The sequence below is a fragment of the Salvelinus alpinus genome, chromosome 5 (genome assembly GCF_045679555.1).
Source record: "Salvelinus alpinus chromosome 5, SLU_Salpinus.1, whole genome shotgun sequence".
Taxonomy (NCBI): Eukaryota; Metazoa; Chordata; class Actinopteri; order Salmoniformes; family Salmonidae; genus Salvelinus; species Salvelinus alpinus.
This window is the reverse complement of record NC_092090.1, coordinates 29,425,461-29,452,240: the sequence shown is the minus strand read 5'-3', so window position 1 is coordinate 29,452,240 and position 26,780 is coordinate 29,425,461. Positions and strand designations below refer to the sequence as shown.

The 26,780-nt window shown below is 41.2% G+C and overlaps 2 protein-coding genes across 5 annotated transcripts in view; both read right to left on the bottom strand.

Annotated features, from left to right (window-relative positions):
* Positions 1-13,564, bottom strand: part of LOC139575875 (DENN domain-containing protein 5A-like) — a 68,678-nt gene extending 55,114 nt beyond the window's left edge. For 2 of the 4 annotated variants that reach the window (XM_071401260.1, XM_071401261.1), the window contains exon 1: positions 13,292-13,564. In XM_071401260.1, coding sequence (XP_071257361.1) covers positions 13,292-13,391 — 100 coding nt within the window. In that variant the 5' untranslated portion in view covers positions 13,392-13,564. The remainder of the gene's footprint in view (positions 1-13,291) is intronic. The other 2 variants (XM_071401262.1, XM_071401263.1) reach the window with 1 other exon arrangement.
* A 210-nt stretch (positions 13,565-13,774) lies between these two features.
* On the bottom strand, positions 13,775-26,764 carry LOC139575874 (transmembrane protein 41B-like). The gene is made up of 7 exons (XM_071401259.1): positions 26,447-26,764; positions 25,473-25,590; positions 24,778-24,906; positions 20,258-20,351; positions 20,026-20,130; positions 19,698-19,836; positions 13,775-18,366 (listed from the first exon to the last, which is right to left on the bottom strand). Exons 1-7 carry the CDS (start codon positions 26,547-26,549, stop codon positions 18,197-18,199), a joined length of 858 nt encoding a protein of 285 aa, XP_071257360.1. The 5' UTR covers positions 26,550-26,764; the 3' UTR covers positions 13,775-18,196.
* Positions 26,765-26,780: the final 16 nt, after the last annotated feature.

Sequence of the window (26,780 nt, the reverse complement as noted above, 5' to 3'; positions counted from 1 at the left end):
AAAGAGAATATGATACAGAAGTCAGTAGTCTCTGTAATGCACCTCAAAACACTAGGCCTATACATCACTGTGTAAATTACTGTTTAGCCTGGTTTTCCTTGTTATGTAGTTACTGCCGAATACTGTCTAAGGCAGGGCCCCTAATAGCCAAGAAAAAAGGTATCAATTAACACTCTTGTTTAACATGCATTTGTTGGTGTTAAAAGCCACTGCCATGGGCCACTGAATTCATTATTTCTCTGCCAGCAGGCTTAGTACACATGCTCATCCATGGAATTAGTACTTAGTACTGCACAAAAACTAAGAGGTCGTCATTTTGACTGCTTCATGCCCTCTACTCCTTATTCTTCCATTGTCAGTTAATTGGAACAGCATCTTCAGAGCATTGCATTTCTCTGAAGAACAGGTAAAAACAAAACATTTTCATCAAACTTTCATTATGGTCTTCTACTTCACATCATGAAAGTATGTACTTTACTGACACTACTTGATTATAGCACTAAGGGTGGCATAGGAACATGGGTCATGGTAGTCTATTTACTATGTTGGCTGTCTATATAAAAGTTATCAAAATGTACTATTGTTCACATTCAAGGATTTCATGGAATTCAATGTACACTATTCAGAAATGTATTATTGTATGCGGCCATTTCACACCCACAATGCAACACATCTGGAAAAGGGGACCGCTCTCAAAAATGTGTGTGAGGGTGGACTTGTTCAATACAGTAGACCACAAAGTTGCAGGAACACTGGACACAGCCAAAATTAATATGTATTATTTCACAGTATAAAGAGTGATCCCAAAATCATCCACACAAAAAAATGTTACAAAAAAATAAATATATATATAATAAAAAACATTTTTAATTATTATTTTTTTTTTTTTAAACCTACTAAACAAATACAAAAGTAGCTAATTTCCCTACCTCAATGTGGCATCAGGGTGGCATGCCTACATAACACATAGGAACATGGGTCATGGTTGTCCATGTTACATGGTGTGGGTGTGTCATATGCAAATTAGGTTAAAATAACCCGACCGATGCACACAACTAGGGGAGGGAGAGTATGCCAACAATATGAAGCAAAATGATGAAGCAACTAATAATACTGGACAAAAATATAAATGAAACACGCAACAATTTCTATGATTTTACTGAGCTACAGATCATATAAGGAAATCAATCAATTTAAATAAATAAATGCATTTTTAAATAAAAATAAATAAACTCAATGAAACCTTCACTCTTGCGCAGACATTTAGAAACAAAACATGCCAATTTGGAAAAATAAGCCCCAGGAGTTTTTTGAGTGAGAATTAAGACGACTTTTCAGTAGTAAGACATGTATAAAAGCAACAGATACCACTAATAAGAAGGGGCTAGAAGCGTCTTAGAGTTGAAGTCAGAAGTTTACATACACTTAGGTTGGAGTCATTAAAACTGGTTTTTCAACCACTCCACAAATTTCTTGTTAACAACTATAGTTTTGGCAAGTCGGTTAGGACATCTACTTTGTGCATGACACAAGTCATTTTTCCAACAATTGTTTACAGAAAGAGTACTTCACTTATATTCACTGTATCACAATTCCAGTTGGTCAGACGTTTACATACACAAAGTAGACTGTGCCTTTAAACAGCTTGGAAAATTCCAGAAAATGATGTCATGGCTTTAGAAGCTTCTGATAGGCTAATTGACATAATTTGAGTCAATTGGAGGTGTACCTGATGTGTATTTTCTACACTATGCAATGATATGGGCAGCGACCATGTAACGATTTTACAACATACAGAAGTGCGCTGGTTATCAAGGGGAAAAGTATTGACACGTTTTTTTAAATTGAGAGACGATCTTAAAGTTTTCTTTACTGACCATAATTTTCACTTGTCTCACCACTTGCATGATGACGAGTTTCTCACACGACTGGCCTATCTGGGTGATGTTTCTTCTCGCCTGAATAATCTGAATCTAGTATTACAGGGACTCTCTCAACTATACTCAATGTGCGGGACAAAATTGAGGCTATGATTAAGAAGTTAGAGCTCTTGTCTGTCTGGATTAACAAGGACAACACACAGGTCTTTCAAGCATTGTATGATTTTTTGTGTGCAAATTAACTCAAGCTTACGAACAATGTCAAATGTGATATAGCGAAGCACCTGAATGAGTTGGGTGTGCAATTACGCAGATACTTTCCCGAAACGGATGACACAAACAACTGGATTCGTTATCCCTTTCATGCCCTGCCTCCAGTCCACTTACCGATATCTGAACAAGAGAGCCTCATTGAAATTGCAACAAGCGGTTCTGTGAAAATGTTATTTAATCAGAAGCCACTGCCAGATTTCTTGCGCTGTTACGACACTGATGTCCTATGCAACCATGTACCTATGTGAGAGTGGATTCTCGGCCCTCACTAGCATGAAAACTAAATACAGGCACAGACTGTGTGTGAAAAATGATTTAAAACTGAGACTCTCTCTAATATAACCCAACATTGCAGAGTTATGTGCATCCTTTCAAGCACAGCCTGCTCATTAACCTGTGGTGAGTTATTCACAATTTTTGATGAACAAATAAGGTTTTATATGTAAGATGGCTAAATAAAGAGCAAAATTATTGATTATTATTATATTATTATTATTTGTGCCCTGGTTCTATAGGAGCTCTTTGTCACTTCCTACGAGCTGGGTTGTGACAAAAACTCACACTCTTTCTTATGTTTAATAAATGTATATTTTAGTGTGTGTGTGGCAGGCTTACAATGATGGCAAAAAATAACATTTTAAAGTGCGCTTTGTACACATGCTTAGTACACATGCTCATCCATGGACTTAGTACTGGTCTCATCCATGGACTACCCAAAGTCACAAGTAGTAGGCCACTGTCCTCAGTTGCAACACTCACTACCGAGTTCCAAACTGACTCTGGAAGCAATGTCAGCACAATAACTGTTCGTCGGGAGCTTCATGAAATGGGTTTCCATGGCAGAGCAGCCGCACACAAGCCCAAGGTCACCATACACAATACAAAGCGTCGGCTGGAGTGGTGTAAAGCTTGCCACCATTGGACTCTCTGCTCTCTCTCTCTAGTCCTGCTTGCCAAGGACTGCCTCCAGAACAGACCCTCTCCTGTGCTCAACCTACATACCATGCCTGGTGCCATCACGGCCAACTGAGCTGAGGATGTAATGACTCAGGAGAGCAGCGATAGAGGGATGCCTCATGCCTCAGATATCAGAATGCTCAGCTCGTCATCATCACAGCTGAATGTTCATGCGGACATCGCTAACATATCAAAAAACGATCGCAGCAAAGACACCATGACCTTCTCACTAAGTGAGCCCAGCCAAAAAGGCAGCAAAGCTATGGGCCATTTGGCTCATTCACACAGCTTATTTTCATGTTATTCACAGCCTTCAGAGCAAGGCCTCCCTCCCATGAGTGTTTTTCTACTCCATTAACTGGGCCTGTTGGGATTCCACACACAAATGCCCAACGCTGCACCACAGCATTAACACACGGTCGTGATAACAAAAAACCTGCACACTTCTGAGAAAGTGCATAAACAAGTAACAGAGGAAGAAGACAGACACTACTGCCTTCTAAGGACAAGTACTATATCCATATCCCCCAGCACCATGGGCATGAGCGTTCCCATCTTTCATCCGGAGAGAAGGTGCTTGGTTTAACTTGCTGCGACCGCCAGATGGATGGGGTTTGAATTTTAGCAGCGATTCCATTGGTCCTTAGCGCAAACTCCACCCACCCGGCGTGCCGTTGAACTCAATCAAGTGCACGACACGACACCATGTTCTTGAGCATGAGAGCAAACCCACCTCTCAGGACAATGGATTATCCTATGGGGTATTACTACACCACATCAGACGTCACACTGACATGAAGATGAGGGAGGCCAGCAGCCTCGTCTCACAGCGCAATATGTCCACAAGGCGGCTGTATAAGAAAACATGACAGAGCAGAGATTAATGGGATAGGGGTAGAGGATCTAGTGGTTTAATCAAATCTCTAAAACAACGTTGGATGGGGGTTATGGTAGAGAAATGAATATTCAATTCTCTGGCAACAGCTCTGGTGAATATTCCTGCTGTCAGCATGCCAATTGCACACTCCCTCAAAACTTGAGATATCTGTGGCATTGTGTTGTGTGACAAAACTGCTCATTTTAGAGTGGCCTTTTATTGTCCCCGGCTAAAGGTGCACCTGTGTAATGATCATGCTGTTTAATCAGCTTCTTGATATTCCACACCTGTCAGGTGGATGGATAATGTAGGCAAAGGAGAAACGCTCACTAACAGGAATGTAAACAAATTTGTGCACAAAATTTTAGAGAAATTTATGGGATCTTTTATTTCAGCTCATGAAACATGGGAGCAACACTTCACATGTTGCGTTTATATTTTTGTTCAGTGTAAGAACAGATTAATGTAGCATTCAGTTAAAGTTAGTGGCAACGTGAAAGAATCCTCTGCCCCTAAACACTATCTAGTGTCTTGCTAGGCTTTTTCGTAACATTATCTGGGGGTGAACAGAAAAGACTGTCATTCTCATCTGGCATTTCCAGTCTGGCTGCTGGTAGTGCTTTCAGGGTTTGTAGCTTCCACAGAGAAATGTACTGTATGGACACTGTAACCAGGGGTGACATGTACAGAATGACCTTCTCGGACTTGTCGTAAAGGAGACATGGGTAATGTGCTCTTTTTCACTGAACCAACTCACACACTCTATAAAAATCTTGCTTAATGGCAAAGGGAGACAAGTCCAAAGGATGAGTAGGACTGAAAGCATGTTTTCTCTAACTTTATGAAAGACTGAACTCTTTCCAGTATAGTCTGTTGAGGAAGCAGCTCCCCAGTGGCAGCCAATCATTGCTTTTCCCTGTCAAACAGAGGAGTATCCAGATCATGTGACTCAACATGGCCTGGCCACAGCTTACCTCTGGCTGTGACCAATGTTGAAAATGAATTGTCTCCATTTCCTTTCAACAGAAGCAGCATGAGCCTTTCTTCATGGCAGACTGCCTCCTCAGCAGCAGAGCTGAAGCAGAGCTAAGATCAAATGGACAGACAGGCTAAGAGGTAATGAGGGAGTCAGTCTACATCATCGCTTTCGTAAAAACGCTATCTGCTCCTCTGCCGTGCAGCCGTCTTAACCCCCTTTATAAGAAAGGCTTCCTGTTTCCACAGAGCGGAGCAGAGGAGATAGAGAGAACCTCAGGGTGCTGAGAGGGCAGAGTTAGCTTATTCTACAAGCTTTTCTCCAGTCATGAACTCTGCCTGGGATTTAAAGGCAGATTTCCTTATGCGAAGGATTTATTTAAGTTCTGTATGACTTGAGCTTTGACATCCAGAGTCAGGAACTGCAGAGAGGTCTCAAGGCATGTTTGGACCATGCACACCCCATAGTGAATGTATATATACTGTATTCTGAACAAAAATATAAACCCAACATGCAACACTTTCCAAGATTTTACTGAGTTACAGTTCATATGAAGAAATCAGTCAATTGAAATAAATTCATTAGGCCCCAATCTATGAATTTCACATGACTGGGAATGCAGATATGCATCTGTTGGTCACAGATACCTTAAATAAAAACAGGCCTCACAATGGGCCTCAGGATCTCGTCATGGTATTTTTGTGCATTCAAATTGCTATTGATAAAAAATGCTTGTTGTCCGTAGCTTATGCCTGCCTGCCCATACCATAACCCCACCACCACGGGACACTCTGTTCACAACATTGACATCAGCAAACCGCTCGCCCACACAACGCCATACACATGGTCTGCGATTGTGAAGCCAGTTGGATGTACTGCCAAATTTTCTAAATGGACGTTGGAGGTGGCTTATGGTAGAGAAATTAACATTCAATTCTCTGGCAACAGCTCTGGTGGACATTCCTGCAGTCAGCATGCCAATTGCACGCTCCTTCAAAAAATTTGGACATCTGTGGCATTGTGTTGTGTGACAAAACTACACATTTTAGAGTGGCCATTTATTGTCCCCAGCACAAGGTGCACCTGTGTAATGATCATGCTGTTTAATCAGCTTCTTGATATGCCACTCCTGTCAGGTGGATGGATTATCTTGGCAAATGAGAAATGCTCACTAACAGGGATGTAAACAAATGTGTGCACAACATTTGAGAGAAATAAGCTTTTTGAGTGTATGGAACATTTCTGGGATCCTTTATTTCAGCTCATCAAATATGGGACCAACACTTTACATATTGCGTAAATAGTTTTGTTCAGTGTAGAAATCTGCCTTTTATAATCTCAGAATATAGAGAAGTATTATGTGTATTGCTCAATAAAGGATGGCTTGGCTTCTTCTCAGTATCAACTTCTCGAGTCGAAAAGTGATTTTGAATTACATAAAAGTACAGAAAGGAGAGATCCAGCTGGGCCATCCGAAATTTTTAAGGGCACCCACACTTGTTTCCCCTATTGAATTATACTTCCATGTGTATAACACACTCAACAGTCATTATTCAATTCCACAGGGTTACAGATTTGCTTAAACACTATTTAGTTAGACACTGTAAGATGCCTGAGGAAACTTCCTTAGGACTTGAGCTCCTTTAACACACCTATGAATTATTAATAGGCAGTGAATATGAGTGCAGACAAACACTGAGCATGTGCGGGAGGCTTTATAGTGATGTCATTAACTGAGAGATTAAAGAGAGGGGGTGTCTGGGAAACTCAAGGGATGTTAGCATTTGAATAGTGCGGGGGGGGGGGGGGGCGCTCAGAGTGAGTGTGTGTGGGTGGGTTGTGTCAGCTGCCTGTCCCCATGTACTCAGCAGGACCAAATTGTAGCCAGCCAATCACGTCAGCCTGGCCCCTAATACATATGCTAATCTAGTCTCACCCTGCACCCCAACACTGTCGCATAAAGGAGGGTTTTGTCATCAAGTTTGCCACGTTTTGGCTGCTGCAGCGAGTGATATAACTGCCCCCTGATGGCAAAGTCAGTGTCATGAAAAGATTATAGCATGTGCATGGCATACTGATGGAGAGAGATATTAGCTGATTAGTTAAATCGTTTAAAAATATATATATTGTGATCGTGACACGGCAAAAAATTATGAGACCTCTGTCCATGTTGCCTTGGAACGGATCACATTTAATAATTACTAGTCTGTCTTATTGGATATGAAGAGTACTTACTGGAGATCACACAGCTTTGGACCATAATAACTTCAGCATATTTTTTTATTTTTTATTAATTATTATTTTTTTTACCGTTATTTTACCAGGTAAGTTGACTGAGAACACGTTCTCATTTGCAGCAACGACCTGGGGAATAGTTACAGGGGAGAGGAGGGGGATGAATGAGCCAATTGTAAACTGGGGATTATTAGGTGACCGTGATGGTTGAAGGCCAGATTGGGAATTTAGCCAGGACACCGGGGTTAACACCCCTACTCTTACGATAAGTGCCATGGGATCTTTAATGACCTCAGAGAGTCAGGACACCCGTTTAACGTCCCATCCGAAAGACGGCACCCTACACAGAGCAGTGTCCCCAATCACTGCTCTGGGGCATTGGGATCTTTGTTTAGACCAGAGGAAAGAGTGCCTCCTACTGGCCCTCCAACACCACTTCCAGCAGCACCTGGTCTCCCATCCAGGGACTGACCAGGACCAACCCTGCTTAGCTTCAGAAGCAAGCCAGCAGTGGTATGCAGGGTGGTATGCTGCTGGCGAATATTGAAACGAAAAGAAGAGGACAAAGGGAGTTCCATGAAAAAAACAAAAAAAAACAGTCTTAAGAAGCTTTGTGCACAAAAATCGATTAAAAATCAAAGATAAAATGGGAGAGGGGGCCGATGACTATCTTGTCTCTTTGTGGGGGGGACACAAGGAAATGCAGTGCTCTACAGAGGAAAGCTTCAGGCCATGTTTAGGCAGTGGATAGAGAGAGAGTGGGTTTCTGTTCCCCTGTCAGAGCTCATAATCTAGAGGGGCTAATCATGCACTGGTCACAGCACAGAGACATTCTGAGACAGACAGCTCATCCTCATTCACCTCAGGACTTATCATTTCTACCCTCAGTCCCCATATTCCTAACGTCAACACGTTGACAGTCAGAGCCCCTTTATGAAAGTGAAATATGCTTTTTTTCTGACAGCTTTTTCAATTTCTACATTGGAAGACATGTTTTATACTTCCTTTAGAGACACTCGAATCATTCTCCTCTAACATGGATGTCCTCAGGCAAGTCACAATGTCTGCTCATTATGGGGGCTTGAACTCTTATAATAGAACATAGTCAGTACAGTGATACAGTGTTGGGGTCCAACTGTTACAGAACATTGCTAGGCCTATATCTCCAGGCGGACTCCTGTTCCGGTACTTAAGACAAATAACCCTCTAAAGGACACATCTGTTTTAAGTCCTGGTGGTGTAACCCAATAAGGGACAGTGTCTTGGAGAAAGATGACGGAGGTTTCCTGTACGGATATATGGGCTCTGTGAACCAATACAAACATACTGTACAGTGTAGCCTCTATTCACATTACAGAAAACTGCCTGAGAAGGACAGGGTGAGTGACAGCTGTCAGTTAGGCAAAGCTGTTCAATTCACCACTAAAACCTCCTCCTATCATTGGTGGTGATCAGAGAAAGGGCTATCTGGAAAGCCCCATCCATCCTGACTGCCTGACTTTACCGTTTGAGTCAGAACACAAGCCATGGAAAGACCAGTGTGACTCAAACAACTCTGTAAAACTGATAAATCAGCTTGTGTTCACAAGTGACATGAATTGTGGGGTTTCTTATGATTTCACAAGGCTTCTGCTCACCTGAAGTGAAACTGCCAGATCAGCGTATGGACAAGCCCCTCTTTCTCCAACAAACATCCCAGCAGATTTTGAGGGGTGATAACTGAGCCTGCATCATGGACCACACTACCTTAATTGTGTTTCTTAATGTTTCTTAAGGTGTCAGCATGCTTCAATCAGGTTAGTGCCTAGCCAAACTTGGCTAGCCGAACTGAACGAGTGTGCTCGCATACTCCCATAAAAAAACACTTGAAAAACAAGAAAAAAGCGGCAATAGTTTGTCCATTTTGAGAAGCTGTAGCAAGTCTACACTTCGTCAAAATAGTCCGAATTAATCTAAAATAACTCAAGAAATCTGTCATTCGTTTTGACGTTTTTGCCGAGGAGATGTTAGCCGCACAATTTTACATCCAACTAAGATGTTTGGTGCAGTGTTTCTCAATGAAAAATGTGCATGAAAACAAGTCGTCGCTCATTGAATGACAACAAAGACTTTATTGAAGAATCCCTACTGTTGACCAATCACCGACGAAGGGGCGTAGACTTTGGCTACCGACTTCGGCTTCCCTCAAGTAAAAATGTTGTGTGCCCGAACAGCCAAAAAAAGCCTTACGGGTGTCAAATACAAACAAAAACGTCACAAAATGTTGTCATGATATATGCACAAACTCTTCCGAGGTGTTTCGGCTGAAAAGCATGCGGACACCTTTAGTCGACACACTCACCACAGCACAGACGAATTGCATAGAGACTGCAGCTTGAAGCTTGCTCAGTCCACTAAACACATGACACCCATAATCTCCTTTGATTGGTCAGTGAGAGCAGCTTGCACTGGGCTGTCTATTTGCTGTGTGCACGTGAGTCCTTCAGTCTGCCAGGGAGAAGAAGAGCTCCTCCACTCACCGCTGCTACCGTATATGAAGCAGCTCTGCTAGCGCTAACTGGGTCTCAGCAGCCTGAGAACGAGAGGGGCAGCAGGAAGTTCATACCGAGAACACATAGCCTGCACACGGCAGGAACCGTACTGCTTGCAGTATCTCCACAGAGTATAGTTGTGGTGGAGGGCGTTATCAAGAGATACCAAAATAGCTGCATGAGAAAGCATTCATGTAACCATCTAAAGGCCTTGTTTCTCGAAGAGGATACATACTCCCTAAGAGGATACATACTCCATGGATATCTACTGTAGAGAGAGGGAGAGGTGCTTTTCCAATGAGACTTATGTGTTTCCATCAGGAATGTGACACTAAAGATTTGTAACGAGCAGAACCAACAACCTCTGCATCATCAAGACAGTTGCCTTGTGAGAAGGTGTTAAAAGGCCACAGTAGCCATTGTTATGTAAATTAAAATGAAAAATACCCTGGGCTTGGCCCCAAGTCAGAGAAGGTCTGCAAGAGCTATGCCCAGTGAGACCCGGGGGCCAGCTTGCGTAGATGGAAACAGAAAAGTCTGAGCCTTTTTGGTAAAACAGTGAAGTAAATCTTCAGTGGAAATGTGCGAATGGTATATTTGTTTGCAGACCATGACAGTGGACTAGTAGGGAGATGAGATGGGAAGTAGAGGTCAGGGGAGAGTGACTTTAAGGCCCAGAGAGATGGTTGAAAAATCACAATTTGTGGTGAGCAATTGATCCAGAAATAAACTGTAAAGCTTTCAGAGGGGCAGCATTGTACGTGTCCACACTCTCTGTCACGAGCCAGTCTCTGCAGTCAGTCGGTGAGCAGCAGAACAGAGGCCAGGCTGTAGGAAGCTTAGACACCTTATCTACTCTCACTCACTAGTCAATCACGACACCTCACCACATCAGAGGTTTAGGAAGGCCAACGCTAACAGCCTTGTGTGTACAGCTGGAGGAGATTCACAAATATACTCACAGGGATTAACTTTTCACAGACATTCATACAATGTCTCAGTGACGTGGCAACACCCCATAGAGTTGTACACTCACAACATTGCTAGTGTATTGTCTGCTTGCTACGACATTGCAGTAACATTGTAATAGCGTTTTTTGTCAGCTAGTAAGATCTAGCTAAAAAAGCAGGAGGGAAAATGTGATGTATTTTAATCCTCTCTGATTAGACAAGATGGAGCATCTTGTCTAATCAGAGAGGATTAAAATACATCACATTTTCCCTCCTGCTTTTTTAGCTTTTTTGCTAACCATTATAACCTACCCCGTTGATCCTTGACCACAATGAGGAAGATTACATCAGGGTCTGGCCCTAGGCAGTCTTCACTATTCAGAATCCCCGCCAGGCATGCAGTCACTTCCTATTCGCTGATCCAATCTTACAAGAGGAGGAATCCTGGAAGCATATCATTCAAAATATATTCTACATAAAACACACAGCTTGAGATATCTGACAGGCCAACAGCTTTAATTCCTTTAGATGTGGCTGGCAGACTCAGGAAACGGTCTGTAACAAGCATGTCTAATAAGAGCCTATCGTACCATTACACCAAACCGTGGTACAAGTCTCAGCAGTGCACTCATGGCCCTGGAACTATGCATGGAATGGCAAAGAGGACAAATTCCTCATCCCATATCAACTCAGCCAACAGCACCCTTAGCCCCCAAAAAGGCTTTCCATTGTCTGAGTGAGTCACTGCAGGAGAAAACATGAAGGCCAAGTATGGAACCTACAGGATAACCTCTAGTCTTCTACAGTCTAATCTCTGGTCAGAGGACCACCATTATTTGTCTAATTCACTCTTCCTAGATTGACGAATTACTGAATGACATGCAATCTCCTGATGAACACCTCTGTGTGTTTTATGTAGAATATGTTTTGAATGATATGCTTCCAGGAATCCTCCTTTTACTTTCACCAGCTGGTCTCTATCTCATTAGAGAGGCAGGTACTCGAGGAGAGGAGACAATCATGATAAGAATCTGAATAGCATAATTCTCTCAAGATAAACAACAGAGAAGTGAACACATCTTTGACTGATTTCTGTAAAAGATTCTACTTCCACTTTTACACTGAGAGGAAGGAAACGTGTCTTTGCGACAAGCTTTTAAAAAATACTGTTAATAATTTATCTCATCAGATGTGTTAAGTAAATTTGCATAAGAGAGATCTTGTGCGTGTGTTATCTAAAGATATGTCCATCCCTCCTTCAAAAAAATGCCCCTTCATGATAAGCAACACACACACACACAAAAAATAAAATTGTGCTGATTCATGATTGAGACCACCTGCGAGACTAACAAAAATGTCTCTGCAGTATAATAAATGATTGTTCTGATTTGTACATATTCATAAACAGGAGGTGATGTTACAGAAGAAAACTTGATTGTAAAGTAACAGTTGAGTTTAGGGAAATGCACATACTTACATATCCTTAGACCTTAGGCTACCAAGAAAAATAAAGTTCCTTCCCTAAAAATGATTGTTGTTGACAAGAAAACGAAGATCAGCATCTTCAGGTACACCCACACCAGTTTCACTTCTTTTCAAACTCATACACAACTATCCCACCACCCTGAGCTCAGGAAGAGTTCACTTTCTCTCCCCCCCCAACATACACAACTGCTTTTTGTATCATACCATCTTCATCTCCCCCAGACCCATGGCACTCCCAAGAAACAGCAGGCCTCTCAGTCTAATAATGACATCATCCTGTCATATTCAGCGTTCTGCCCCCCCAGGGAGAACCTTATGGTCCTTGATACCCCCAGTTTCACTCTGTTTTCTGCACTCTGCTTTCTGCCATGCATTGATCAATTAATTTAAATCTATCACTGAGGGTAAATGTGTAAGAAGGCAGTGGAGAATCAATCAAATCGTTCAGATGTGATAAACAACTAAGAAATCATATGTGCTTCTTCGATGTAGCTATTTTTGGCCTAGCCTGCTTGTATATATATGCTTGTTTATACATGTGTAATTACCATTGACAGTATGGTAATATCAATTTACTACTGATAGGGGAAACATCCCTATTATTTACAAATTGTAGAAATAGAAATATGTCTTATTCTGGTGAGGTCTGAAACAGCCAATCAATGTCACTGATCTACGTATGTAAATGTGTGTCTGTCATGCTTTTGACCACTTAATGAGTGCTGGCTATACTCAGGAGGAGATTAATCCATGAACAGTTTTTCGTTGTCTTTAATTACAGCTGGGCTATGGAACATCGACGGCCTACAGTTCTCGAGCATTTCAAGCTAACAACATTTATTGGAATAATCCATTCTAAACGACTTAACGTAACGTTATAACATAAAATGGAAAAGTAGACTATAGTAACTTCTATGAACAACACTGATGTGCCGTCCTACTTATTGATGTACACAGTATTACCCGTTTTCAACCTCATTATAAATAAACTGTCATGTTTTTATTGTTTAAACATTAATATAATATTGTACTCTAAAATCTATATAAAAGAAAAATAAGCTAGGAAAGACATTATAAACCATGCAGAATTATTCTTATTGGTCCACCAGCCCGTACCCGACACTTACCTGACAGTTCATCTGGTTCAAGCCCGCTTTCAGTGTCAAGTCCGCAGATAACAAAATAATCTGCGAATCGACATGAATTCGAGCTGAAGCCGGTGGTCATTTTGAGACTGGTCCCGTTGTACCCTTTTCCTCTGCTTTTTCAGTTGGGTGCATATTAAAGGATCGCGTAGTGATTTCGCGCAGCCATTGTGGATGTACTGCAAAGCCTGAAAATCAGAACAGAATGCCAGCCGAAATGCATTATGGGTCTTCAAGTACAGCTGTTTTCATCGGTCTCAGATCTTCTCAAACCCTTGCATTACCTCTGCGTAGAGGGATCACACTGAGCATGTGCGAACTCCTTACAGATTACGTTATGCACTTAACCCTTCATTTCCTGAGTTAACTATTTCTCTTGTAAAATGCTCTCCTTTATAATAATAATGCTATAGAAATGAAGCATTAAATAGGCCTTATTGCACATATAATGAACCTGAGCCATAGTATTCTTACTCCACTGTAGCCAAGACCATCCAGTGTACAACTGAATGCAAACTTTAATTTCACAATTTTAGCCTGAACAATTGTATTCATGTAATACACATGTAATACCATAGTTGTAATGCACATACAGTAATAGGTATTCTATTTGAGTATTCAAGGCACAGATAAGGAGAAGTAGGTGTCAGAAACAGGAAAAACATGTAAAATAAACGTTATCTGATGCACAATTTTGAATATATTTCATTAAATCATAAGAAAAATGTTGTCCTACTTGATAAATAGTTAAAGTCAAATAAGTCAAAACAACTGTGGGGTTGAACTCTGTAGACATGTACAAAGAGCTCCACCATGTGGTGAAAAGTGACGGTAAAAACATGCAGAACTTTGCCATTAGATTCACATTCTCATATTCCAATCATTTACCAGACAGTGAGAAAAAAAGTACAGAATATTTTTTATGATTTCAAAATAAACATGTTAATAATAAACCAACATTCATTAGCTTGGACAAAAAGATGTACAAGAATTTATATAATTTACAAACACAGGTCATATTGCAATATATTATCAGTTTGCACAACTTAATACTGTAAAGATCACAAATGTAATGAATGGAAACACACCAAGAATCATCCAAGCCAGCGCAGATATTCTCAATATTCTCTGCATGAAAATCAACAAATGTTGGAAAGTTGTAATAAGAAACATGTGTAACACCCTAATATTGCAGTGATCTTTAAAAATTGGATAAAACTACTGGGGACTTTTAAACAGTTATTGCAAATATATGTCAATGAATTTCCCAAAATTACTTCTGATATCAAATTGGGTGAACAAATAATAATGTGATAGTAATAAGCACAACTAAATCACATGAAACAGGTCATGAAATTGATGGGTTACAGCAGGATTTGGATACAGTAGGGCTGTGTTTACACAGGCAGAACAGTTATGATCTTTTGACCAATTATTGGCAAAAGAGCTGAGCGGTCAAAACACCAATTAGTGGTAAAAAAAAAAAAAGGATCAGAATTGGGCTGCCTGTGTCAACACAGCCAAAGTGGCCATTACATATAAATATGAAGCACTTAGCCTGCTTTTATACAGGCAGCCTAATTCTGATCTATTTTATAAGCAATTGGTCTTTTGACCAATCAGATCAGCTCCTAGAAAAGATCTGATGTGACTGGTCAAAAAAAACAATTAGTGTGAGAGAAAAAAAATGAATTAGGCTGCCTGTGTAAACACAGCCTTAGATATGCTAAGTGGCCACACAAATTAATTCAGGTAATTAAATACTAACAAATGAGATGTATTTTCTCATGCTCAGAAAGGGTTTCTTTAGTGGATTAAAACGCTGATCCAAGTAAGACCATTAATAATCCAAATATATAAATCAATATAAATCAATTTTCATAAATAATGAGTGATCTCAGATGCAGAAGAGTGGACAGTGCTTGAGACATGGACTTTGAAGAAACATCAACAGTAAGACTGCCCAAGTGCACATTCACTGCATCAACCTCTAGATACAACCAGAAGGTTTCACAGCAGCAGAGAATTCATATAATGACATCAGGTAAGTCTAAGTAAAAATCACTCCAATCACATCAAAGCACCCAAACTATAGTACAAATTAGGCATCACACCAACAGATACATACAGGTTGGATTCTAAGAAATATATACAGTGCCTTAAGAAAGTATTCACACCCCTTGACTCTTTTTCACATTTTCTTGTGTTACAGCCTGAATTTAAAATGTATTCTATTTAGATTTTTTGTCACTGCCCTTCATAAAATACCCCATCATGTCAAAGTGGAATTATGTTTTTAGAAATGTTTACAAACGAATAAAAAATGAAAAGCTGAATAGTCTTGAGTCAATAAGTATTCAACACCTTTGTTATGGCAAACCTAAATAAGTTCAGGAGTAAAGATGTGCTCAACAAGTCACAATAAGTTGCATGGACTCACTCTGTGTGCAATAATAGTGTTTAACATGATTTTTTTATGACTACCTCAACTCTGTACCCCACACATACATATAATTGTAAGGTCCCTGAATCGAGGAGTGAATTTCAAATGCAGATTCAACCACAAAGCCCAGGGAGGTTTTCCAATGCCTCACAAAGGGCATCTATTGGTAGGTAGATGTGTTAAAAAAAATTAAAAATAAAAAGACGTTGAATCCCTTTGAGCATGGTAAAGTTCTTACACTTTGGATGGTGTAAAGGAAGGAAGGAAAACGCTCAGGGATTTCACCATGAGTTTAATGGCTATGATAAGGGAAAACTGAGATGGATCAACAACATTGTAGTTACTCCACAATAGTAACCTAATTGACAGAGTGAAAAGCGGGAAACCTATACAGAATAAAATATTCTAAAACATGTATCCTGTTTGCAATAAGGCACGAACGTAAAACTACTAAAAAAATGTGGCAAAGAAATTAACGTTATGTCCTGGATAAAAAGCATTATGTTTGGGACAAATCCAACATCATCGCTGAGTACCACTTCATATTTTCAACATGGCTGCATCATGTTATGGGTATGCTTGTCATTAGCAAGGACTAGGGAGTTTATGATCAAAAGAAACGGAATAGAGTAAAGCATAGGTAAAATCCTATAGGAAAACCTTGTTCAGTCTGTTTTCCAACAGACACTGGGAGACAAATTCATCTTTCAGCAGGACAATAACCTTAAACACAACGCCAAATATACACGGGAGTTGCTAACCAAGACAACATTTAATGTTTCTGAGATGCCTAGTTAGTTTTCACTTAAAGCTCGCCGCCATTGTACTCTGGAGCACTGGAAACGCATACACTGAAGTGATCAATCACGCTTCTACATCTGACAGTCCGACAGATGGGTTTGGCGGATGTCAGGAGAAGTTACCTGCCCCAATGCAACTGTAAGTTTGGTGGAGGAGGAATAATGGTCTGGGGCTGTTTTCCATGGTTCGGGCTAGGTCCCTTAGTTCCAGTGAAGGGAAATCTAAACACTACGACATACAATGACATTCTAGACAATTCTATGCCTCCAACTTTGTGGCAACAGTGTGGGGAAAGTCCTTTCTTGTTTTAGCATGACAATGCCCCTGTGCACAAAGCGAGGTTCATAAAGAAATTATTTGTCACGATCGGTGTGGAAGAACTTGACTGGCCTGCACAGAGCCCTGACCTCAACCCCATTAACCACCTTTGGGATGAATTGGAACACCGACTGCAGCAAAGGGGGGGACCAACTCCATATTAACGCCCTTGATTTTGGAATGAGATCTTCGACGAGCAGATGTCCACATACTTTTGGTCATGTAGCGTATATTAGTGTTTTATTTTTACAAATGTTAGAATTTTTCTTCCACTTTGACAGAGTATTTTGTGTAGATCATTGACAAAAATATTACAATTAAATCCATTTTAATCCCACCTTTTAACACAACAAAATTTTGAAAAAGTCAACAATTGTGACTACTTTCTGAAGGCACTGAACATGAAGTAGCAGTGTGAAATCACTAACACCTGGGAAAAGCATGAACAACCAAAAATCTAATTGGTAGCTTTGCAAAGGGCACAGCTGGGTCATCCACTACTGCATTTCTCAACTGGCAGAACATTTGGACTGGTGACACACACGAGGGAGAGCACACAGGCAGAGAGGGAGTCTCAGCACCATTAGTAGAACAAATATAAAATAAGATTATACAAAACACTAGTTTTCAATACTTGATATGCCGTTTCATATGTTTACTGATAGGCCCAACAAAAGCATCAAGAGATTCATATTTATCTTACTATGTGTTCATATGCATATTTTTCATGTCAACATTGATGGCACACAGATCATTTTAGGGTGGTGTGTTAACAATATCTTCAAATGAAAGAACATTCTAAGTTATTTAATATGCTCACATTCTAACCAGTGTATAAAACAGTCATAACAATAGTCCTAAAATTTTGTGAAAATCAAAAACACTGAACTGACGTCACCCATATCACACAGGTTAAGAGATTAAATCAATTCAAAACATGGTTCAAGACATACAAAGGAGGGAAGTGTAGCTTGAACTTGTGAGAACCATTGTGATTAAAACAATATTAAAGACAGATGCCTGATGTTTTCTGTATCCTTTCTTAAATCGTTTTACAGGCAAACAACATTTAACAAAAATGGGAGAACAAACCCGAAGATGAGCAGAGGCCAGTTAGTCCTTTGTAGAGCACAAAGTTGAGGTGGCCACCACCACATGTTTTGGACACAGGAGTCAGGGTTGGGCCAAAAGCAATGTTTCCACAGCAACCTCAGCAGGTGTGTGGGACAGCAACAGACAGGACTATGTGAGTGAGAGCGGGGTGTACCATTCCTGAGCCAAGGGATGGGCTGGGGGATCAGGCAGGCAGATGAGTTGTCTCGTGCCTACTCCATCTTCTGCTGCAGTTTCTTCTGGAAGCAAACAGGCAGGATAGAGAGTATGGCCAGGACACCTAGCACAATCAGAGAGTTCCAGGACACTGCCTCCCCAGCTGTCGTCAGTTTATACAGTGTTGTACCAGCGTTGATCGCCACAAAGGACGGTGGGGCCACTCCTGACAGTCAGAGATAAGGTCAGAGATAAGGGAGGATGTCAGTATTGTAAGACACACAACACATAGCTAAGGCATTCCTAGTCAATCACCAAATATTTCTGTCGAAAAGCCAGCGAACTATAAAGGCTTGCGCTCCTTTTTTTAATATCGTGTTGAGCTGTTGACCGTAGATGCACTTGATTCAAAAGCCCTGCGCACCGGGTAAGCAAAGTGTTCATTTTTAACCATTTTGTCTGAAGAGACAAACTCCGTCTACTCGGCCGACCGGCAAATATGAGACAAAATCGAGTGCACCTACAGCGCTGCCCAATCGGATAGCTCAAATCACCGTGGCTGCAGAGTTCCATAACCCTGGCTACAGCCAAGTTTAATAGGCTACTAGCCTATGTAAGATTTACTAACTTTTAAAACCATGACCACAGAGACTGTCAATGAATACAGCAAAGAGCTGCTGTTTTTATGAGTGAGTTCATGTTTAAGTTTATATTCAGCACTGTCACTGTTTTTATTCAACACTATTACAAAACTGGGCTCAGCTGCAATGAATGAGTAGCCAAGTATCGATAGCTCTGCGTTTTATTTTTATTAGCAGCTCGTCGTGTCGATTTTAATATCAAGGAATATTTCACATTCTCTGGTCATAGGAACAACATGAATTTGTGCATGAGGCAGATGCGGTGTGACTCGAGTTTCGCCCTTAGGTGGAAGACCGTGTCCCCTCTCTCTGGTCAGTCTCACCGGAGGAAAGGAAGGAGAGAGCAGGGACCGTAAGAGGCGGTTGGGAAAAATCGTTTTGACCGGTCATCCAACTCGGAAACTCTGGCATCTTTCTAGAGCTCCGACTTTTCGAGCTGAAGATCAACGACATCGTGATTTGACCTCGTTGACCATCAGACGCAGGTACCATCAGTCCAGTAAAATCAAAAAGCGAATTATTTAAATTCATGCTCCACAGTGCCTCACAAGTGCGAAACCAACTAATCTGTTTTGTTATCAAAGCTCGAGTTTTGAAGTATAATTTGGTCTGAGATAAACAAGTGGCAGGCCAAGCATATAGCCAATATGCTGTGATAATGTATTAGGCCTACTGCCCAAACCTCATTCCTACAAAACTGTTTGTGTGAGGTTAACGTAAAAAAAGAATTCTGAGCAGTAGATCTCAGCATGCTTTTTGACTGCGAAAGTGATCTTGACTCAGAAAAGTTTGGTGACCACTGTATTAAATGGTATGAGAGATTCAAAAATAGCTCAGCAATAAAGACAATGCAGCACTATCAACACTGTTTTCTACTGAGAAGGAAATACTGGAGTTTGATATATCTTAGCCTTACCAAAGAAAGTACCAAGGAAGAAGAACCCCAAAGGCACATTGATGATGGGTGAGGTGATGTTGATGAACCAGTTGGGGAGAAAGGGAGTGATCCTCAGAAATATGATGTAATTGATGAGATGATCTCTGTGCTTGTCAACCTGCAATTGAAAACAGATAGCAGAACCTGTCATTCACAGAAAGGCTTGGAGGCTACTAGCCCCCTACTAAGACTCCACTGTTCTGTGGGTGTTACTAAATTGTTAAAAGTTTGCTTGTACTCTCATATCAACAACTTCCTACACTGTTCACGTACCAAATAACCTGTTTTTCCTTCCAAAAGGTCTTACCTGCTGGGACCATTTCTGGACTCTCTCTGTCAAGTATCTGTAGACCACTGGTCGCCCCACTAGATAAGATAGCATGAAGCAGAAGGAAGCCCCCAGGCCAGAGCACTGGAAAACACAGTGACAGAGGCAGTACATTTTGTAAACCGAGTCTGGTTTACAGAGTAAAAGTACATTTTGTAAATGTCACCACTATTATTAGTCATAGTTCTCCTTTTGTCCATAGTATACTCACCAGGCAGACGAGGAAAAGAGCCAGGGGGAAGGGGTAGAGATAACCAGACAGGATACTGAGGAAGATGGATCCAGGGATCGCAAATGTCTGGAGGCTGAGTCAGTAGCGTCAAGGAATACAGCTCAAGGGTTGAACACACAGCAGTATGTGCACACACTTGTGGATGCAGTCACAAAAATACACTAAACAAAAATATAAAAACTCAAGATGCAACAATTTATAATATTTTGTGGCCTGAGGAATGTTGTCCCACTCCTCTTCAATGACTGTGTGAAGTTGCTGGATATTGGCAGGAACTGGAACATGCTGTCGTACACTTAAATCCAGAGCATCCCAAACATGCACAATGGGTGACATACAGTGGGGCAAAAAAGTATTTAGTCAGCCACCAATTGTGCAAGTTCTCCCACTTAAAAAGATGAGAGGCCTGTAATTTTCATCATAGGTACACTTCAACTATGACAGACAAAATGAGAAGAAAAAAATCCAGAAAATCACATTGTAGGATTTTTCATAAATTTATTTGCAAATTATGGTGGAAAATAAGTATTTGGTCAATAACAAAAGTTTATCTCAATACTTTGTTATATACCCTTTGTTGGCAATGACAGAGGTCAAACGTTTTCTGTAAGTCTTCACAAGGTTTTCACACACTGTTGCTGGTATTTTGGCCCATTCCTCCATGCAGATCTCCTCTAGAGCAGTGATGTTTTGGGGCTGTTGCTGGGCAACACGGACTTTCAACTCCCTCCAAAGATTTTCTATGGGGTTGAGATCTGGAGACTGGCTAGGCCACTCCAGGACCTTGAAATGCTTCTTACGAAGCCACTCCTTCATTGCCCGGGCGGTGTGTTTGGGATCATTGTCATGCTGAAAGACCCAGCCACGTTTCATCTTCAATGCCCTTGCTGATGGAAGGAGGTTTTCACTCAAAATCTCACGATACATGGCCCCATTCATTCTTTCCTTTACACGGATCAGTCGTCCTGGTCCCTTTGCAGAAAAACAGCCCCAAAGCATGATGTTTCCACCCCCATGCTTCACAGTAGGTATGGTATTCTTTGGATGCAACTCAGCATTCTTTGTCCTCCAAACACGACGAGTTGAGTTTTTACCAAAAAGTTCTCTTTTGGTTTCATCTGACCATATGACATTCTCCCAATCTTCTTCTGGATCATCCAAATGCTCTCTAGCAAACTTCAGACGGGCCTGGACATGTACTGGCTTTAGCAGGGGGACACGTCTGGCACTGCAGGATTTGAGTCCCTGGCGGCGTAGTGTGTTACTGATGGTAGGCTTTGTTACTTTGGTCCCAGCTCTCTGCAGGTCATTCACTAGGTCCCCCCGTGTGGTTCTTGGATTTTTGCTCACCGTTCTTGTGATCATTTTGACCCCACGGGGTGAGATCTTGCGTGGAGCCCCAGATCGAGGGAGATTATCAGTGGTCTTGTATGTCTTCCATTTCCTAATAATTGCTCCCACAGTTGATTTCTTCAAACCAAGCTGCTTACCTATTGCAGATTCAGTCTTCCCAGCCTGGTGCAGGTCTACAATTTTGTTTCTGGTATCCTTTGACAGCTCTTTGGTCTTGGCCATAGTGGAGTTTGGAGTGTGACTGTTTGAGGTTGTGGACAGGTGTCTTTTATACTGATAACAAGTTCAAACAGGTGCCATTAATACAGGTAACGAGTGGAGGACAGAGGAGCCTCTTAAAGAAGTTACAGGTCTGTGAGAGCCAGAAATCTTGCTTGTTTGTAGGTGACCAAATACTTATTTTCCACCATAATTTGCAAATAAATTCATTAAAAATCCTACAATGTGATTTTCTGGATTTTTTCCTCTCATTCTGTCTGTCATAGTTGAAGTGTACCTATGATGAAAATTACAGGCCTCTCTCATCTTTTTAAGTGGGAGAACTTGCACAATTGGTGGCTGACTAAATACTTTTTTGCCCCACTGTATCTGGTGAGTATGCAGGCCATGGAAGAACTGGCACATTTTCAAATTCCAGGAATTGTGTACAGATCCTTGCGACATGGGGCCGTGCATTATCATGCTGAAACATAAGGTGGTGGCGGCAGATGAATGGCACGACAATGGGTCTCTGGATCTCGTCACGGTATCTATCTCTGTGCATTCAAATTGCCATCAATAAAATGTAATTGTTTTTGTTTTCCGTAGTTTATGCCTGCCCATAGCATAACCTCACCGCTACCATGGGGCACTCTGTTCACAACGTTGACATCAGGAAACCGCTCGGCCACACGACGCCATACATGCTGTCTGCCATCTGCCCAGTACAGTTGAAACTGGGAGTCAACCGTGAAGAGCACCCTTCTCCAGCATGCCAGTGGCCCTCGAATGTGAGCATTTGTCCACTGAAGTCGGTTACAACACGAACTGCAGTCAGGTCAAGACCCTGGTGAGAACGACAAGCACGCAGATGAGCTTCCCTGAGACGGTTTCTGACAGTTTGTGCAGAAATGATTCTGTTGTGCAAAGCCACTGTTTCATCAGCTATCCGGGTGGCTGGTCTCAGATGATCCCGCAGGTGAAGAACCCGGGTGTGGAGGTCCTGGGCTGGCGTGGTTACATATGGTCTGCGGTTGGGAGGCCGGTTGGACGTACTGACAAATTCTCTAAAATGACATTGGAGGCAGCTTAAGGTAAAGAAATTAACATTCAATTCTCTGGCAACAGCTCTGGTAGACATTGCTACAGTCAGCATGCCAATTGCATGCTCCCTCAACTTGAGACATCTGTGGCATTGGGTTGTGTGACAAAACTACATATTTTAGAGTGACCTTTTATTGTCCCCAGCACAAGGTTCACCTGTGTATTGATCATGCTGTTAATCAGATTCTTGATGCCACACCTGTCAGGTGGATGGATTATCTTGGCAAAGGAGAAATGCTCACTAACAGGGATGTAAACAAATTTGTGCACAAAATGAGAGAAATAAGATTTTTGTGCATATGGAACATTTCTGGGATCTTTTATTTCAGCTCATACAACAGGTGACCAACACTTTAAATGTTGCGTTTCTATTTTTGTTCAGTATAGTTAAGATATACTCCACTGTAGTAGCATACAGTGCCAGTTTATTATAGATCTGGCTGCAGGACTAATTTGTGCAGAAGTATCCGCTATAAAAGAGGAGAAAAACATGGTCCGATGCATGTTATAGTACCACCTCATATGTAAACATCATCCATATTCAGAGCACATTTATTTTGATGAATATGAATTAACACTGCCAAGTATGAACTATGAATACAAATGCGGTCTCATGTCTTCTTCCGCTAGTTTACTTAATCTCTTTCCCCTCCACTCTCTAGGAACATATTAATGCATAGTGTCTGTGCTCTGGCCAGTATGTGCTGTTAGCACAAGGACTGGACCAGCTGACCAGGCCCCAGCCACTGTCTGGGATGTATTGCCTTGTAGTTTTACTGGTAAATAAATGTTTGATATCCTGTCTGAGAAATGCTTTGCCCACAACATGGTAAAGGTCAGCAACATTACCAGTAAAACTACAAGACAACACATGTTGTTGGCAAAATATTTCTCAGACAGGATATCAAACATTTATTTACCAGTAAAACTACAAGGCAACACATCAGACAGTGGATGGGGCCTGGTCAGCTGGTCCAGTCCTTGTGCTGTTAGCACATGCTGGCCAGCGCACAGACACTATGCATTAATATGTGCCAAGACAGTGGAGCGGAAAGAGATTAGGCAAACTAGCAGAAGAAGCAGGGTAGGAAACATCAGGCATGATACTGCATTTGTATTCATAGTTCATACTGTGCAGTGTTTATTCATATTCTTCATAAAATGTGCTCTGAAGATGGATAATGTTTACATATGAGGTGGGACCATAACATGCATCGGACCATGTTTTTCTCCTCTTTTATAGCGGATAATTCTATCTGCCCGTAATGTCTGTCTGAAGTGCAATTGACAAAGCTGGAACAGAGTTTCTATTGCAAATAGCTGTGGGTGGAAACGAAGTCCTTAGAACCTACTGTACTGATAAAGTTGAACTGTAAGTTTAACTGCATGTCCATGTCTGATTTAATCTGTCGTCTCCTGTCATAAAATGAAGGAAAATGTACTGCACTCTGTGGTTGTTGTGAACACACAAGAATTGCCTGAATTAATACTCAAGGATCAAAGCCCACTGTACCCCCACCTCCTACTTCTCCATTCATTATCCAGAGGCAAGCCCATGCCTTTACTATGGCCTTGGCTGGCTGCTTTATTCAAAGGAAATAATGAATGAGAGAGGGAGACCGAGCATGCGAGAGCCAGGTAGGGGAGATTAGGGATGATGCAATCAACAAGCCCATCACAGAGTAACAGCCTGTCTTGGTCCACTTCCCAGTCTGTCACTCTCCTCTGCTGACCCACATAGGGGGCCTCACAGACATGATGCATGTTGAAACAGCTAATAAGTATGTAACTCAATCCTCCAAAAGTTAACAACTTTGCAATACATTTACTACCCAAAAGGATACAAGATATAGGTGGTAAAGTAGGCTACTAACACTTGGGTGTAGTAGGTGTCCTTATATTTGGAAAGTACAGTGCCCAAGGCTTTAGCATCATCCATATCTTTGGGGATTTTAATAGTAGCCCTCTCATCACTGAAATGAAAAAACGTGGATATCAATTCACCATCATACAATGTTGTGGATACAAATGAAATACAAATGTGTGTGAATCTGTGTGCAAGGGCTTTGACACTTACAGAAACAGAGAAATTAAAACGTGACCGTCTCTATTGGAGTGTGACATACTAGGCTGTAGACAATTTAAATCAAATGGTTCTCATCATTAGCTGTGATAATCATTGATAACAGGCTCCTATTTATCTGTAATAGTCAGATTTCCGAACAGCCTTTACATGGTGATACTTTCTTTGTTCTCTATTCGGACGTCCCAGGTGTCTTCTAAACTCGGATGGCTAGTTGCAGGGGAATGTTTGAATTGAGAAAATGCTCCGTTATAAAATCATATCCATTTTTGCTCCATAAAATAATCCATCAACGGTTATCACAGCTAATGATGAGAACCATTTGAATAAAATTATTTAACTTGGCTGGTGAATGCCATTTGGTAGACTGTTTCACAAAAGTTACAAATGTTGTACAAAAGTAACTCTTTCTACATGGGTCGGCTTGCTGGAAAGATAAATGCAAAGAACAATTACTCGTTGAGCTCTGGGAAATTCCTGTACACTAGGTACATGACAGAAGCAGCGCAGGTGAAGATAGACAGCAGGATGAGGAGAGACATGCGAGCTGAGCCCCCTCCAGTGTATTGAGTCTCTGTGGAGAGGGGAGTAGTTATATAGCGCACACACAGTCAGCAAATTATAAATATCTTGATAAGCCTCTATTCTTCTGTAACAACAGCAGTAAGCCTCATGTAATGTCTTGCTTCACTTGTTGTTCTAGTTCCTGGTTGATTTCCCCAGAGTACATGAAGCATGCTATGTAGTCAAACCATTCAAGATATATAATCCTTGAAACTGACTACATATGTTCCTCATCAAAGTTAGAATACATCTGCCTATGTTATCACATGACTCCAAGCGTATCTGTTTATTTAAATAAAAAGGTTAAATAAATAAAAATAAAGTGTGTATTGTGTAACATCCTGTCATGATAATTGTGTTGCTCCATCTATATAAGAATAACATTACATGGTTAGCCTACTAATATTTTCCTGACTTCATCCAAGTAGTTCTGTCATTGACACTGATTAACATTAGTAACTTAATGTCAAACTGGGTATGGCCCCTGACAGTGGCTGGATAGATAGCAAGCTACTAAGTTACTAACCTGATCATGTGAATTTCAACCAAAGATACTGGTAACTAACCCATTTTGTCTGTGCTTCAACTCCGTCATACCACCTCCAGCCTTGAAAGCAAGCAACTTCTAATTCTTGATAATCAGCTGTGAGTTAGCTAACGCTGACTGACAACAGCATATCCGCATTTCACAATCATCTGGCTGGTTATCAAGCCGGCTAGCAACATTATTTAACGAGACATTTACCACATCATGTAATGTATCTTAACGTTAGCTAATCAATTAGAAGAACACAAGTAAATTAGCTAGCTATACTAGCCAGTTAGCCGGTATAGCAACTTCGTTATCTAACGTTAGCTATACATACCTTTGAGGGTTTGTGCCTCGTTAAATTTTGTCTTCGGTTCCTCGTGTAACGTTACTGACGAAACACTATCGGCCTCTCGTCTTTCTCTTCGTTTCTTGGCCATGTCCGCTTATTAAATTAAGATATCGATCTAGCTACACCGACCTCGGGTGTAATACACCGGACTTCTGTCAAAGTTGAAAGTAAGAGACGAGAGACCACTTTGCCAACCGGCGACTAGCAAATTGACACATTCCCACAACCTTTCACCTTTTCTGAGTTTGTTTCTCTACCTTTTCCCCACAGTGCCACCATGGGGCACCCTGCATTTCCAAAACAATGTTACAGCAGCACA